At 30.9% G+C, this 17,145-nt stretch overlaps 1 protein-coding gene across 1 annotated transcript in view; it reads right to left on the minus strand.

The window, feature by feature from the left end:
- Positions 1–15,547: 15,547 nt before the first annotated feature.
- Positions 15,548–17,145, minus strand: part of LOC106459120 (zwei Ig domain protein zig-8-like) — a 281,821-nt gene continuing 280,223 nt past the window's right edge. The window contains exon 5 of the mRNA XM_022385547.1: positions 15,548–17,036. Coding sequence (XP_022241255.1) covers positions 16,927–17,036 — 110 coding nt within the window. The 3' untranslated portion in view covers positions 15,548–16,926. The remainder of the gene's footprint in view (positions 17,037–17,145) is intronic.

Raw genomic sequence — 17,145 nt, forward strand, 5'->3', positions numbered from 1 at the left:
GATATAATACACGTAATACAGCATCATTTACAAAGTTTACACAATGTTTGAAACGAATAGTTTGGATCACTTTACTTACATTGGTATAAGCACACTCTCCAATCCTGATATAATACACGTAATACAGCATCATTTACAAAGTTTACACAATGTTTGAAACGAATAGTTTGGATCACTTTACTTACATTGGTATAAGCACACTCTCTAATCCTGATATTATGATACACGACATAGATGAAACTTATATTTTCGTTAATGATCTGTAGTGTCAGAGGAAAGTTTAAGTTAGCACATCTACTGTGATGTTTACAGCTTAATGTGCTTTTTTTGGTTCAGTTCTAAATCATAAATTAAATATATCTTTGCAGCATAAGAAGTTATGAGTGAAAGTTGAAAATAATGTAATATTATGTCAACTATACAATAAGTAAAGCGTTTCGTAGATGCACTGTAACGATTTCAAAACTAACAATTAATCACATCTTACGGTAACAAATTTCTTAGTATTAAATCCTTCCACTTCTTTCAATATTTCACTTAGCAGCTTCAAGAGGAATCTTAAAGGGATAATTTAAGACATGTAATTTTAAATGAATAAAGCTAAATATAAAATTGTACTAACAACAACAGTATGAATACAAAATCAATCCAATGTTGTGAATTCACATCGAGGAATCAAATAAAAAACAACAATATGAACACAAACAAGTTAATTCCATGTTCTGCATCTACATCGAGGAATCAAATAAAAAACAACAATATGAACACAAACAAGTTAATTCCATGTTCTGCATCTACATCGAGGAATCAAATAAAAAACAACAATATGAACACAAACAAGTTAATTCCATGTTCTGCATCTACATCGAGGAATCAAATAAAAAACAACAATATGAACACAAATATGTCATTCTCATGTTCTGAATTCGCATCGTGGAAGCAAATAAAAAACAACAATATGAACTCAAACAAATTGATTCCATGTTCTGAATTCACGTCGTGGAATCAAATAAAAAACAACAATATGAACTCAAACAAGTCAATTCCATGTTCTGAATTCATATCATGGAATAAAAAAAAACACCTCCATAGAACAAAAGCAATTCTATCACATGTTTCAAACTTCAACGATAAATAATCAGTTTGCTATTTACTATAAATATAAACATTTCCAGTGAGAGAGAAATAAAATGAAAAGGATTAATAATTCGAAGAAACTGTCCCGCAGTAAAGGTATTTTTGAGAGTTCTTATTTGTGGTAGGGAGATACACAGTAACTTCCTTGTATGAGATTATATTTTCGTTTGTTTCACTTGTTGATACTGAGCTCATTAAAAGGCTTATGTTGGAGACTAAAATTCCTTTAACGTAGTTCTTTTTTTTTATTAACTCCTGTAGCTTGTTTCAACTTTCTTCACAGTATTAAGAGTAAAGCTTAGTTACAAACTTGTAACAATTCAGCGTTTCGTATTACGATTGGTAGGTCACTGAGACTTATTAACCTGAAATAAAATATAACAAAATTAGAACAGTTTGATTCAAAGTTAGTTTAGATGACTGGTCACTACATTTGCTGTTCGTGGTTCTTAAGAACAAACTAAACTAGATAACATAATAATGAATTAACTATAATTATAAATAAAGAAAGCTTTAATACATTCAACTGATAATTGTGTGAGGCTTACGTTAGTGTTTGAAAACTAAAACTGATGGTTCTCTAAACATATTATGTACAATTATAGTACCCTCACTATAATAAAGGTAAGTAGCTTCAAACGGTTTAGTGTATTTTTATTTATAATAAGCAAGATGAGGTACCCATCCTTTGTTCGGGTTATGAACTTAAAAGATGTGTCGATAGATGCTATGATAAATAACACGAAAACCTAACATTCACACAATTTATTTATAACATAACACATTATTACGTCACCAGAATTTTATATAAGGTTTAAGAACTCAATATGTATATGGTTAAAACATGCTATACACTGTGCAAAAATCAGGGTGGCTTTGTAGGAAGAGGTAGTGGCTAGAGTAGTGACGGTAGTGAATGCTTTCTGTTAACCGCTTTCAATACCCAACTGTTAGTGTCCTTCCTGAGTGTTTCACGTGATTAATTATTTTACAGGACATTGGCTACAGAAGAGTTTAACGGAATGAAGCTTAAGGTCACGCGTCAAAGTAGGAAGTGGGTATAACTCAAGAAACGGCTCTTTATATCAACTTTATGGTGGTTGTTGGAATGGAAACTTCAGCTGAGTTTATGTATTATTTCAATACTAGCGACCATTTTTTTTTTCATTTCATTCCTCTATCTGAGATATATATGACATTTGTGTGCCTTCCCCCACACTTTGTGCATGTTTTTATAGAAAATTTTATATTTTTTTTGTGTAAGGACGTGGCGCCATCTGTGTATGTAGTTAACGTTAACTTACATGAAAGATAATAAGGGCTTAAAAACAACATTAATGTGGTAGAGACGGTTATTACCCCGATTAACATGCCCCTTGTTCTAAACTATCATCCCACAAAGTGTGGTTGAGAGTGACACAGCGACCTTGTAGTAGTTTGATAAGAGACAAACGGACAGACACACATATTTTTGTCATTTATATATATATATATATATTCTCACCATATTTAGAAGTTTTAACCTTAAAAGTATATTGTTTTCCCGAAAATGACCTGTACTTTCTCTGCTTTTATGGACTGTATATATAGCTTTAAGAACAATTATATTAATTTAGTCATATATTTTAATCCTCTATATATATAAGTGAAGTGTTAACGAAACAGACACACTTTAATATTAAGAGATGTTTATTCGTCGAGATGACGCTAGTATATTTTGTAATTTACCACAAAAGGAAAAATTATTGACTATTCTTTGCTGGCTCAATCTTGTATTTACAGTTCTATTAGTTATTTAATAATGACTTTCTCTTATTTTAGAGTATTCGTTGTTAGGCAAGTGTTGTCGCGTGATATAGGATTTATTGCAAGTTTTGAAAGCATAGGAGTGCATTTTAGAAACGCTTTACCTATACTTATGTAGTAAAGATCTACTTAAGTTAATATATGGCAACGGAACCAAACCATAAAATCACATTAAGCTGCAAACATCTAACGTCTACATATAGTTTGAAGGGAATACGAATTTAAAATTTCCTTTTACCCTACAGGGTTGTATAGAACTTTCACATATGTTGTGCCATATTATCAGAATCGGGAAGTGATCCTATAATTGTCAGCAGTTAAACATTTGTCTCTACAACTAATAAAAACGACGTTAAAAAGGCAAACTTTACATGACCTGTATTGAAATTCGTAATACATTTACAGAAGTTTATAACATCAAAGCTAACATAGACAAAGAAAATTATCAATCAAAAATTCACAGAAGTTGTACACTTCACATACAATGAAAATATGTTGGAAATACATAACTTAAAGCTTTAAAAAGGATAAGTTTACAGATGTTAAATCCTAATAATGTTTCAACTTCCCTTGTCTTTACATTTTATTATCAAAATATTCTTAATAACAGTCAGTTTTCACATTTACAAGTTGTGAAAATACATAATATTGTCTTCTAATAAAAATTTTCCAGTCAAAAGTAGTATTTTAAGAATTGCAACATGACATTTTAATGAGAAAAAATAAATTTTCTTTATATTTTAAAATAGAAAAAATAATAAAATATACACAAAAACTACTTTATTCAAATTTTAAATAATTGTTAATTTAAAAAAACAACATGAAGAATGTCAAAGAAACTCTTGAAAAAAGGATTTCACTAAAAAACCTGTCTGTTTACAGTTGTAAGGATACAAATAGGATTTTCTTTAAAATTAAAATACACAACAAATAGAGTATCAAAGGGGATTTTTTATTGTTTTGAAGTAAGATTTTTAAATAAACAATACCTGCTTTTACAAAAAAATTTAAAATTGCTGTTTTGGAATAAAATCTACGATTTTTATAGTTTCACTTTTAGTTGTTAATGTTATCAACAATACATATGTATTTAGGTTTTGTTCTCAAAAACAAGAAAGACACATTAAGTTTTATAACAAATTTTAAACACCTAAATTAGACTTTGTACGGATGTATCTGGCATAAATTATTAGTACAATAGAGAATTTATACGGCTTTTGAAATGACAAAAGTTGGCTACAATTATACAACAACATAGAAAATATGAAATACCATAGCAATGCAGATAAGAATCATTTCATTAATGAATGTCCCGCTAAATTAATAAGATAAATCTGATCCATGGTAAACTAACGAGACTAATTCATTAAATTTTTTCTTTTATAATTTGTAAATTATGATAGCATAACTATTTTACAGACCTACTGTTTTTTGCAAAAGTATTTGCTTACAACTCTGTCATTGATAACTAAATATATGAATATACTGTAAGGGGAACTACTCCCAAGATGGATTCGATGTAAAACTTAATCCTTTCAAGCTAGAGTGAGGAGAATCAAAGGCCTGCAGGATTTGCTACCCAAGAGTGATTGTATCCAAATTATTGTTATAACATGTTACTTCCCTTGAAGAAAATATAATAACTAACAAAACTTCTTATCGAAAAAATAACTTTTTGAAATAAATCCATAACTTTTAGCCCACACCATCTTCTTAAATTTCACTTTTGATTTGTCCCATTACTAAGATTTACAAAGATAATTTCAGGGTTCTTCCAATAATAAATTGCAATGTTAAGTGATTCTGCATTAAAAAACAACTCTCATTCATGGTAATAGTATTTCAAACATTAAACATAACTAAGATGTTTACTAAGAAGAAATCTTTAATTAAACTTCAGCTTAATTTACAGAAAAATATCGTTCTTGAATCCAGTTATAAAGAATTCTATGATGAATTTTTAATTGAACTCACATGAGAAACTGTGAGGGTTCAAGTTAAAAGAGAGAAGAGTTTCCACAAAAAACTTGATAACCAAAATTATTTATTGGCAGCAGCCATAAGAAATGAAAAAAATGACTAAAATTTGAAGATAATGTTAGAAGAGAAGAAAGCAAACTTTAAGACAGCAGCAAATATTCCCATTTTGTATGGAAATAATTTGAGTTTTAGCTTTGATTAAATCAATGCATGTATTTTAGTATTGAGATTTACACATGCTATCACTTTATCCATTGTCTTTAATTATATCTACAAAATATGTACACTTGTATGCAAAATTAAACTAAAACATTAAAACAGTAAAATATGTGTATTTGATTATCAGAGTAATATATACTCCATTATCTTTGACATTAGAATTGGACCTAATTACGTCACCATCTGACAGTAAATGAGTACTTGAAGTGTTAAAGCTTGATATGGGCAAATGGATGTACGACGAAATGAAAGGAACAGCCTTAATGAACAAAAGAAACATTTTTTAATCTCTTAAGTGTTATTTTATGCTTGTTTGTTTTACTTTCATATATTTTTCATAAGTAAAATATCAAACAATGAATTTGGAATACGAGATATACACGTCTGCTATTGATGACTAGAGACTTTTGAATTAAAATTCTGAAACCTTCTAGCCATCTGCAATTGAAAAGTAATCATGAGCTCAAGTAAAACAAGCAAAAACTGTTTAAAATGTAAATTCTTCATATTGTTTTTTTCTTGCTCTTGTGTGGTCCCAGACATTCGAATCAAAATACTGTTACATTGTTACACATTTACAGCTGATAAGAAATTACTGACGAAATACACAAATCTCAAGTTTAAAGAAGTTTGTGTTACAAGTAATTTAACATTTATCTACCTTTGGCTGTTTTAGAAATCCTTATCATCAACCAACAACCCAAAGTGTTATCATGCTACTACATCCACTCCAGGTACAAACTTCAATTATAGATAAATAACCAGCCATTATCGCAGTATCTTAACTTTTTACTAAGAAGAAGGTATGATAGCCATCTTGGATAATCAGTCATGCCCATCCCAATAGGAATCATAATCAGTTTCAAGACACAAGCTTTGTCATACCTATGATAGCTGTGCCTATGATTTTAAATTGACAGGTTGAAATATAGTAATTTTTAATTCTTAAAATTTTATTTTTATCTTTATACAATCTAACTCTAGTTAATGATTTTTTGTTGTTGCTCTCAAAAATACAAGTAGTAGTTCTTCCACTGCTAGTCTATAAGTGTTGGTTACAAGTACAGGTCTACTGAATGATACTTTCTCTTATAAGCCATAACCATTGTTTATTTTTATTACAAATATTAAAGACAACAGCAGAAGATGGTGGTGATACTGGTAATTAGGCTTCATTAAATGTTTTGCCTCTCCAACACCTTAAAATAAAATAACAATTGAGTAGGCAGGTGAAAATTATTAAACATTACATTACATATACATATACATTTTCACAATAAATTTCGAAATCAAGATAAAAATATATTTAGTTTTAAAATAACTTTCACTGCATCTAGGACTAATCCCCGTGGTAAGGTCCATTTGTGCTTGCGTTTAAATAACCTCCCTCCTATTGATCATAACCTGGCCCATTATATTTTTGAATAATATGCTCGATTAAAGTGACATCAAACTTTTGCAAATCAAAAAACCCTTATAAAAATAATAATTGATAAGTAAGACTATACAATTTTCAATAACAGTTATCATAAATAGTTATTACAAACAATGATTTATAAACAAAAGTTTCACAAACTTACAAGCAATATAAATTTTTCCTTTTAGTCTGGAACTTCTTCGATATCTTATCGAGGGTTCACGATGAGCGAGTTTATTACGAGTGGACGTAGGTATAATTCACTTCACAGGCAGCTATCTAGCTTTGTTCTTCGTTATTTACCAGTCACACATGCCGCTTTTTCCATGATGAATTTATTTAATGTTTTCGTAAAAATACTAATGTCCGATGAGAATCCTCTGAATTTAAATGGTTTGCAATGTTCAGATTTTGTAAGTGCTACTGGTCAAATATATGTAGTTTTCCGATTGATAAGCGTTATAACAATCACAGTTATAGCTTCCAAAATTTATAGCACACTGACTACAGCAAACTAATAATAAATACTCCTTTTTTGGCGCGTCGCGTTGGTTATATTTATAGGCTTGTGGAGGCCTTCTAGAAATTTCAGTTTTATGTAACAATATTGACGCTAACACAATCGTTTACGTACACACATGTTGTTGATTCTTACTCTCGAGAATCTTATACAGCCTTGGAGAATAGCGGGAATTTCGCAATACATATTTAACACTATAAGCTATGTATGTTTCTAAATATAAACCCCATCCAAATAAACGCTGATATTAAAATAAATATATAATAATAAATTAGTCACAGGCCTGAAGCATAAATGGATAGCATCGGCTGCCTGTGGGTAAATCTAGATGTGTTAAAGTAACTTTTTAAAAGTAAGATGTTTGTTTGTGGAAAAAAAAATCCATCAGATGCTTCTAAAATTATATTAAATTGCATGAATCTGTTTGCATCTTTTATTGTAACGGTGTTTTTAATAGCATCATTTGTATATTTTAATAAGAACATGGTCATTTCATGTGTCAGTATTTTTATAGTATGTGATACGTTTCTTCACACTTTCTTGCCGATTCGGATAGTGTCATTGAGCATGAGCAACTGGCAGTCAACTACTTTGAAAGAGGACTAACAAACAACCAATAGCTTTGGGACGCTTTTTAAAAATAAAATTGTCGGGCCTATTTAGACAAGATATATATATATATATATATCTTAAGGAATACCAAAAATCACTATTTTACACAAGTAATAAAATCAGTAGTGACCAATAGGTGTATTCGTAATAATACTTCCTCATATTCGTCTTCACTGACAAATAACATATAAAATGAACAAATCTTTTACCGATGACGTAACCAATAACGAATACCTCAATAACTGCTTATATTAGTAAGACTTTGCGAGACAATATTAGCACGAACTAGAAGAGGCTGTAATAGTGGTGTATGACAATAGCGCTAAGTATACTTTCTCAGTGTGTCTTAGTCCTCTAGGCCTAATGTGCCAATTGACAGTATTTAGCCTTTTTACTCAAGGTGACTGTAAATATCAGGTGGTCAAACTGGTACACCGTTAAGTGTCACTTCAAGCCAAATTGGCCTACGTCTGCTATTCAAGTTTCAACATAAATAGCAGCAAAGTCTTAGAACATTACATCACTTACTGATTATTTGACTGATGTTACTACAGCATGCCAGAAGGATGTCATTTATATTATTCATTCACACCAATTTAAAATCACACTTTACATTAATGTTGGTTATATATTTTTTTTACTAAAACCGGGACGTATGTTACGTCCCAAAAGATCTCTTTGCGACAGTTTATTTTGTTTGTTTGTTTGTTTTTGGAGTTAAACACAAAAGCTATACAATGTGCTCTGCCCACCACGGGTATCTAAACCCGGTTTTCTAGCGTTGTAAGTCCGCAGACATACCGCTGTGCCACTGGGGGCCTTTGCGACAGAAAGGTCAAAACCAGGACTGTCTTGGTCAAACCAGGGTGTATCGTCACTAAGGATTTTCCAAGCAGGTCTAAACTCAGTTTAACCGTAGCTGTTTTTTTTAAATTCATTATATATTAAAAACACTATAAACCACCTTTTTTTGGCACTAGTTGCAAATTAGGTCTACATTTAAAAAAAAAAGAAATATGAAATTGTCTTCCATAGTCCAATTCAGAATCTTATAACTACGAAGCATGTAACAATATTAAGACTTGCCGCCTTTGTAATTGCAGTTTTTAGTTATTCCCATGCCTAGTTCTCTTAGAATTTTAACTTATTTCCAATATTAAGACAACGTGAACATCGGACAACGTGTGCCTCAAATGAAAACGTAAGTCTCCTTAATGGCTCAATAACGAGGAATTTTCTGTAAAGGAATCGCTTTCACACCATACGATTACATTTTCCCATCTTGCATTAGAGTAGAAATGGCGGCAACATATACGCCAAAATATGTTCAAGCTGTAAGCGTCGAAAAAGTGACGACCATTACACGTTTTTTGGGAAATATTTAAAGAAATCACGTTGTTGTAATGATTCCTTTGCGTATAACGGTTTCCACAAAATTCTATATATATCAGCGTAACACGATTCAACATATTCTCGGGATGCAACCCAGTATAATGGTAACAACTGAAATTTTTACTCTTAGTTTGACTTGTTCATAATGGTTCTTAGGTTTAATTAGGCCTAGTCTTAAATTTCTGAACAATAGTTACATAAGGCTTAAGGAAACACATTTTACGAGCTCGAATAACACTGCTAACAAAGATTTTTGTCACTGTCTAACAGAGTCCTACTCGAACTTTTAGAATAATTTTTTCATTTTATATAGTTTTGATCGTCTTAATTATAATTTTTTCTCACATACTTTATAGTATCATATTAACGAATTCTGGCATAAATATGCTAGTTGAACACAGTCAGTTTTCATTCAATGAGGAACTGAGAACATAAAGAGAAGTTTTAATGTAACTACTGTGAAGAATTCTCTGACCACCATTTGATAATCCTAATTATTTTTTCCCACATACTTTAGTGCCCTAGTGATGAATTGTGGCATAAATATGTTAGTCAGATAATTAGGTGCATTAGTTGTAAAAGCAAGAACTCAAGTAAAACAAGACAAGAAAATAAACACATGAAACATAATTTAAAATCTAGACAGACTCACTATAAGAAATAAAACCATCATAATGTGAGCAACGTTCTGGAGAAAACTGATGACATTTACATTATAAACTACAATAATGAGTAGAATCCACTTTTGAAAGCACGATAAAGCAGATGTGGCAAGAACATAGGCGCTGTGATAGAGTGGTGTTAGTGAAAGTTAAATATACAGGTAAATCCAAATATTTCTATAGAAGTTTGATGACTGACACGCGTTATAAGAAGACAGATTTAATCATTTTGTATAATTGCACATATAATGCTCATTTCATGTATCCTTTATCGTACAACTGATAATTAGATTGCTTCAAAATTTCTGTATACTCATGTATAAAGGAGTCAAAAATTCAAGGGTATGCGTAATTTAGTGAAGATGATGCCTGGACAGACAACTGTTTCCCTGCCTTCCCTTGACACAACGTTGGTATAAAACTATTGCATCTGTACATGAAACAACATAAACTTTATTTCAAAACTTTGACAGCAGACAGAACTCGGTTATTTTTACAACAAAGGGAAAGTTCAAGTCGTCGTCATTTTATGAGAGAAAACAATTTCATATATACACGACCATGCCATACTATAGTTTAAAAGTCTATAAGTATTTATGATGCATAGGTCATAGACGAAGACAGAAGTAATTTCGTTTTATGGGAAAATTGTACATCAAAGGAATTGTTGGTTTTTGGAACTTAAAAATATGTATACTTTTTTTTGCGGGGTGGGGGTGTTTTTGTTCAGTTGTAATACTTTTGCTGTTTACTGTACAAAATGTTTTACTCTATTTGGTTATGAAGGCTACATCCAAGTCACTGAAGGTCATAAAGTTTGAAGTTTGCTTTACTGCATTTCACCTACTCCTCCATTTGTGTAGAGCGTGGGGAGAGACATTATTATTATCATTATAAACTGTGTATATAAAGGTAAAAGTAAATTCAGCTAATCATATTTAGAAAAATACTTGATTTTGAGTAAAAAGTATGGAACATAGAGACTCAGACATTTACCTGGCAGTGGTTTGATGGTTTGTTTGTTTGTAATTAAGCTCAAAGCTACAAAATGGGCTACCTGTGCTCTGCCCACCACGGTTATCGAAACCCGGATTCTAGCGTTGTAAGTCCGCAGACATACCGCTGTGCCACTGGGGGGCTGATTTGATTGATATTTATAATCGTCAAATTTTGCTTAAATTTTAAAGTGATAGATAGAAAATTTCATTTAGTGAACAAAGCTATGTATTAATGTTCAAAGTGTCCTGGTTTCAACCTTTTAAACATACTAAGTATTCAGTTGGATCTATTTATCTCAATTTATTAAATGTGCCAAGTAAAATTATATATATATATCATTTTAATGAGTTATATCATACATAAAACGGTGGCTTCTAACCAGCACTTCTTCTAGAACATCTTATGAGTTAAAGGTTGCACGAAGTGACTTTTATGTGAAGAGTTCAAATCACCTCATATGTTTATTTAGATTTATTATGTGTTGGTTGTGATAAACCAAGCAAATAAAACAAATGTGTGGTTTTTAGGTGATTCTGCCACCATGGAGTATAACAAATGTACTAAAGCTTTCTTGGATGGGTTTCCTTGGACAGATTACGGTGGTATGTAGAACATCAGAATGCAAATTAAGTAATAACACTTTTAATGATATAATATATATTTATCAAAGCTATCCGTGAATGGCATTATAGAAAAAAAAAGTCACCACCTACGTCTGTGACCTTAATGGAGCTCTTCCATTTAACCTTTTTTCCCCTATTTTAGGCTTTCTTGTATTGTTGATATTCCATATTAAACATCATCCTCCAGTATAGAGTGTAAAAAATACATAAAAGCTTTCTTGGATGGGGTTTCTATGGAAACTTGTGGTGGTTTTTAATAAATCAGAATGAAAATTAAGAAATAATTCATTATTCCTGAAAATGTAGGCAATAAATTATTAATGAGAAACTAAGGCCTGTGGAGAAGATTTAGAAGAATATGGCTCACGTTACTTTGCTCTCTTGGTATTGAACTGGTTTGATCCACTTACTGACTATATTTGGTTCTGTGCATAACTTGATCTTCTTAGCTGCAAAAACAACAACAAGAATTTGTCACTGAGCAGTTATTAAGGATGCAGATGAAAACATAACTAATTTATTGTCATCTGATCTTGGAATACTTCCATAGAAAGTTGCATCAAGCTTTGGTAGTTTCAAATAGACAAGTGGAAACATTAGCTAGTAATTTTCTCAATTTTTGTTCCGAAAAACATATTTTCATCACATGAAAACATTTGTTTTAAAATGCAAACAAACTTCAGTGTACAATTTCTTCATAGGCTATTTTGTCATTTTGGAAGAGATTTGAAGATAGAGTTACTCCTAATATGCACATGCATGCACATATAGAACAATTCGTGGAGCACTTTGGACCAACATATTATATTTGGCTATTCAGTTTTAAAAGGATAATGCAGTAATAAGTTAAAAAATCAACAAATAAACAATCATCTCAGTTAATGATTGTTTTGTACATAAGCACAAAGCTACATAATGGGCTATATGTGCTCTGCTCACAACGGGTATCGAAATCCGGTTTCTAGCGGCATCAGTCCGTAGACATACCGCTGTGCCACTCGGGGGGGGGGGGTTATTGCAATTTAAAAAAAAAATATATTGAAAATACTGTAGCCACACAAAGATATTGCTTGCAATTTAAATATAAGGGAAAAATTTATATCAAAATGTTGCAAGTTGCTTGGTTTTGATAGTGGAACTTTAAATGAAATGATATGCAAATCTGGTTTTAATTAATTACATTAATTACAGAATGTTACCACACAATGTAAATTTTCAGACCGGAGTATCAAAGATGGGATAATTTATCCAAATGGCAAATATCTAGCTTTAACAAAAGAAAAAAATGAAATATATTCTAGAAATCTAGTGTTCTATTTCTTATCTTTGTCAGTTCCAGCATTTATGTTTGTAATTCCTAAAATATCATGAAACAAATACCAAAACATGGAAATATATTAAGTTTTAAACATGAAAGGAGTTCCAGGTCATCAACGAGTTTGGTGCATTGGTGTGATATAAAGGGGAAGATTGTTGTTTCTTTTTTCATTTAATGGATAAGTCTCTTACACCAGGGCAAAATGAAAAAAAGTTTAATGTTATGCATTTGTAGAACGTGACAGATTCAAAGCAATTGAATGCACAATCCGTACGAAACTGGCACAGACAACACTTGTGAGAAACCATGCACATACAAAGTGTAGGAACTGGCACACACACAACAGTAAGTGTGAAACTCTGCACATAGTACATATAACACTTGTGTTAAATCCTGCACAGAAAGCATTTGTTGCGAACTACTTAGTGTGGGTATAAAAGTTGTTACAGTATTGTTACTAATACTAACTAACTGACCTAATTTTGTTTCAAATTTGAAACAAGAGATATCATCGATATTATTTTAAAATTTTCATAAAATTTCAGAATAAAATAGAGAAAATTCATACATTTTTGAAGCAGAGACGTTATAAATTGTAAGGTCTTAAATATCGGGATAGTAGTTGTTCGGGGACTAAATACTACAGTATTGGTGCAAATTTAGTTTTGAATGATCAGGTTTCACCAAACTAGTTACTTGCAGGAGTAATTGATATAAATGCACCAGTTAATTACAAACTCTCTAATTGATGATTGTTTTGTCAAGACCACTCCAACCAGACTGTACAGAAAACAAGTTGTTCTCAGATGTAATGGATCCAATGTTAAGATATTTAATTTCTTTTCGTTTCAGTATGAAAGCAGAAGAAAAAGTCTGTATAGAAATTTGTGTCCAATTGGCATATTAAGGATTACACTTTTCGTTAAACATGATGTATTTTGTATAATTGCAATAAGCTCAGATTCTGTGTCATTTTCGTATTCTCAAAGCAGATTCAGGAATATTAGAAAGTAAAGATATCAGATGTTAAATTCCAATTACGGTGCCAATAAAAAGTGTCAGGTATTAGAGGATATTTATCGTTCTTTACAATAATATAACAAATTAATAGTAAAGTTTCACCCTACTAATGAAGTCGTTAACAAATTAAATAGAATATCCAATTTTCTAATATGATAACTGTGAAACTTATATTTGACGTATGTATGTAATTGTAATTTAAGTTTCCTAGAAGCAGATTAATATAGTCTGTTTATTTTTTTCTGACTGAAAATAAGTAGTTTCTTATACAATTTATACATTTTTCTCCAACTTAAGTTATTGAAACAGTCCAGTTCTCGGTGGATTTGTTGTAAAAAACAAACAAGCACTGACATAAAATACTCGTGTTCTACTTCGGAGATTTAAAGGTTCTCTCATGACTTACAAAGACTCATGTGTACCGATCAAACACTTTCGTTATCCGCAACGTCCACAAGGGGATTCATACCCGAAAAAACCCGCTACTCTACCCGCTAGTAGTACTTGAGCATATGTGCCAAGTTTCGTTCAACTAGATTTTGATGGGGGGGGGGGGGTATGAACAGTTTTAAACATTTAAACATGGCTGTCTTGGGGTTCCAGTTGGCCTCAGAGACACAAAATCGTATTCCAAATTTGGGTTCGGCAGCCTTGAAAGCCTACTCTTAGAGCTCCTGGGTGACCTTCAGGGAGGATCTTGGACGGAAGCCATGCTTTATAGATAAGGACACCCATGAGCGATCTCGAGTTCGCTTACCAAATTTGGCCAAATCTGTGGAAGGAATTAACTGGGCAAACGTATATACAAGGCTACAAACTGAATTAATTTAGGATGCTATATTGCACTTTTCTTTTTGGAAAAGCCAATCTACGTTTGTACACTCCTAATTGTCCCTATATTCATGACGTCGTTTAAGCACGTTCTCCCACAAATATATATAATGTAAAATGTCTCTATGATATATGAAGTTGTAATTATAACATAAAATATATCCATAAGAAGATATAACATCAGATGGGTAGTTTCCACAAGTAGTGAAACTACGTTGTTGGAATGATTAAGTTTGATACTTTTTGGTTATTTTACTAACCATATTTTACTTTTGGAATTTGTTTGTAATGATTGCATATAATGGCGTACAGTAATTCATTTGGATGTAAATGATGAAGTATAAGAATACAAGTCAGTGATAATGATCGTGGACATCGAAATCAATCAAATATGTTTATAAGTAAAATCAAGACATTAAAAGAGGTTATAATTAAAAAATAGCACTGATGATATTGGTGTCAGTGAAACGATAAACCTTGTTTTTTAGACATATTTTTTTAGCTATTTTGATTTTACTATTAATTTTATAATGAGATATCTCCACATTTTATCAAACATTATTTATTTTTATCTTTATGAATTAAGGTTCCACTGAAATATTGTTATTATTATTTTATATAATATTTCGTAATGTACTATTTTTAAAACGTGCTTTTCATGAAGGATTTTACATAATTTTTGTTTGGAAATTTTATTTTGCAGAAAGCAGTTTTTTTTTAATGAATTAAGGAACAAACTAAATATTTGTGGCATTTTATACGAAAAGAAAAAGACACAAAATTAGACGTTTTCTTTTTCAACAATGAACTAAAACTTATATTGCTAAATAATTTAAGTTACTTATATAATTTATATTGAAAAAATGAAAAAATTCTAAGATGCATATTTTTATGTTATATCATATTTTTGGAATGGTTTTAATTAGATGTTTTGTTACAAGATCAGAGACGTGTGAGAAGAAAGGTCTCATAATGTCAACAAATAACATTTTATTTAAACAGTACCTTTTGTTCAGAATCGCAAATTTTCAAGAAATAACAAAGACTTTATTACATTTGTATATTTTTATAATAAACATTACATAAGTTATAGCCGAATCAACATGCTCCTTACAGCACATGGAAATAATTAAAAGTGTCACATGACTTATGGATAACGTAACAGAGTGTTAACAAACAAGCACCATAACTTCGTCAGCACATAAAGAAAAACAATAATAAGTCAACATTATTCGCTTGCAAAATCTACAGTAAATAGTGATTAAGTAAATAGAAAGTCAGGACTTTAAAACACTACCTGGGCTTAGCTCATATAACTTTGTACAAATACATGAAACTCTTCCATTTAGAATAACTTATGCTGCAAATGTGATGATTCAGCAATTATCTAAATGAGCTTTATAACACGTAATACGTTATTAAAATGTCTTATAATACTGACTTGAAATCTTGAAGCACATAAGCAACATAAGCCAGTGGGTGTGTATTAAATGATTTAAAAAAACTGCTACTTTTATTAGTTTAGAATACAAATAGATATATTCGTCATATATATGTAGAAGTTGAGAAACAGTTGTTTCATTTATAACGTATAACCCTGCCACAGTTGTTACTTATAAATGTTAACTGACTACATGCATGATCAGTAACTTAAAACATTTAAGTAATTAGGTATATTTACCCACACAAATATGTAAATATGTATGAGCATAAAAAATGATTCACTACAAATTAGGTAACTAAGATTTTGTACAAGAAAATAAGGATAGCTCCATTGTTTTTATCTACTGTAGTTTCAACCAAGACAATCATGACAATAAATGTACATGTATATACAAGTAACTGAGTTGCAGATAAACCGTTTTTTTTCATTCACACCAAACTTCAGTGAAGAACTACAACCATACAACCAGAAACTTACTCATTGTTAATAAGCCACAGAGCTATCGTCAAAATTATAAACCTTTAAAATTTTAGTTTAATATATTCACGAATGCTTACCCGAAATTTTCATGGTATTAGAGCCTTTATTGTGAGCACAGGGATCGTTCCAGAGGAACTTAAAGACATTTCCAATACAGTTATTGACTCTCAAAATTAAAACAAGTGAGCACACTGCTTTAAAGTCTTTATGATTTAAATGTTGATTTTTTTGTATAACAGTAAAAACTTGTTCATTATACATTTTTGTCTAAAGTTACTGCATCTTTATGTTACATTTCTCACTTGATAAATTATACAAATTGTCATTAAAAAAGTCCTTTAATTCAAATGTTTGACAAGTGCTTATAGACTAACTTCCATATAAACTGTGATAGTCTTCCTGATGCCACGAAACGCATAACATGAACGTCAACTCACTGTTTTCTTAAGGTCCAATGAATTTTTTATCACCGTTGTTGACTGAGTAGTATAATTCCAATCCACAGATAGTTTGTTGGCAAATATTCTCTTGCAGAAGAAGATTGTTTGCCATGTTGCATTGCGGCTGGGTTTTCTCCTAAAGTAAAAAAAAAAGTTGTAAGATTTTGCCAAGTTGCATTGCGGCTGGGTTTTCTCCTAAAGTAAAAAAAAAAAGTTGTTAGCTTTTGTAGTAATTTTGTGACGTT

This window comes from Limulus polyphemus, unplaced genomic scaffold (genome assembly GCF_000517525.1).
Source record: "Limulus polyphemus unplaced genomic scaffold, Limulus_polyphemus-2.1.2 Scaffold562, whole genome shotgun sequence".
In the NCBI taxonomy this organism is placed as follows: domain Eukaryota; kingdom Metazoa; phylum Arthropoda; class Merostomata; order Xiphosura; family Limulidae; genus Limulus; species Limulus polyphemus.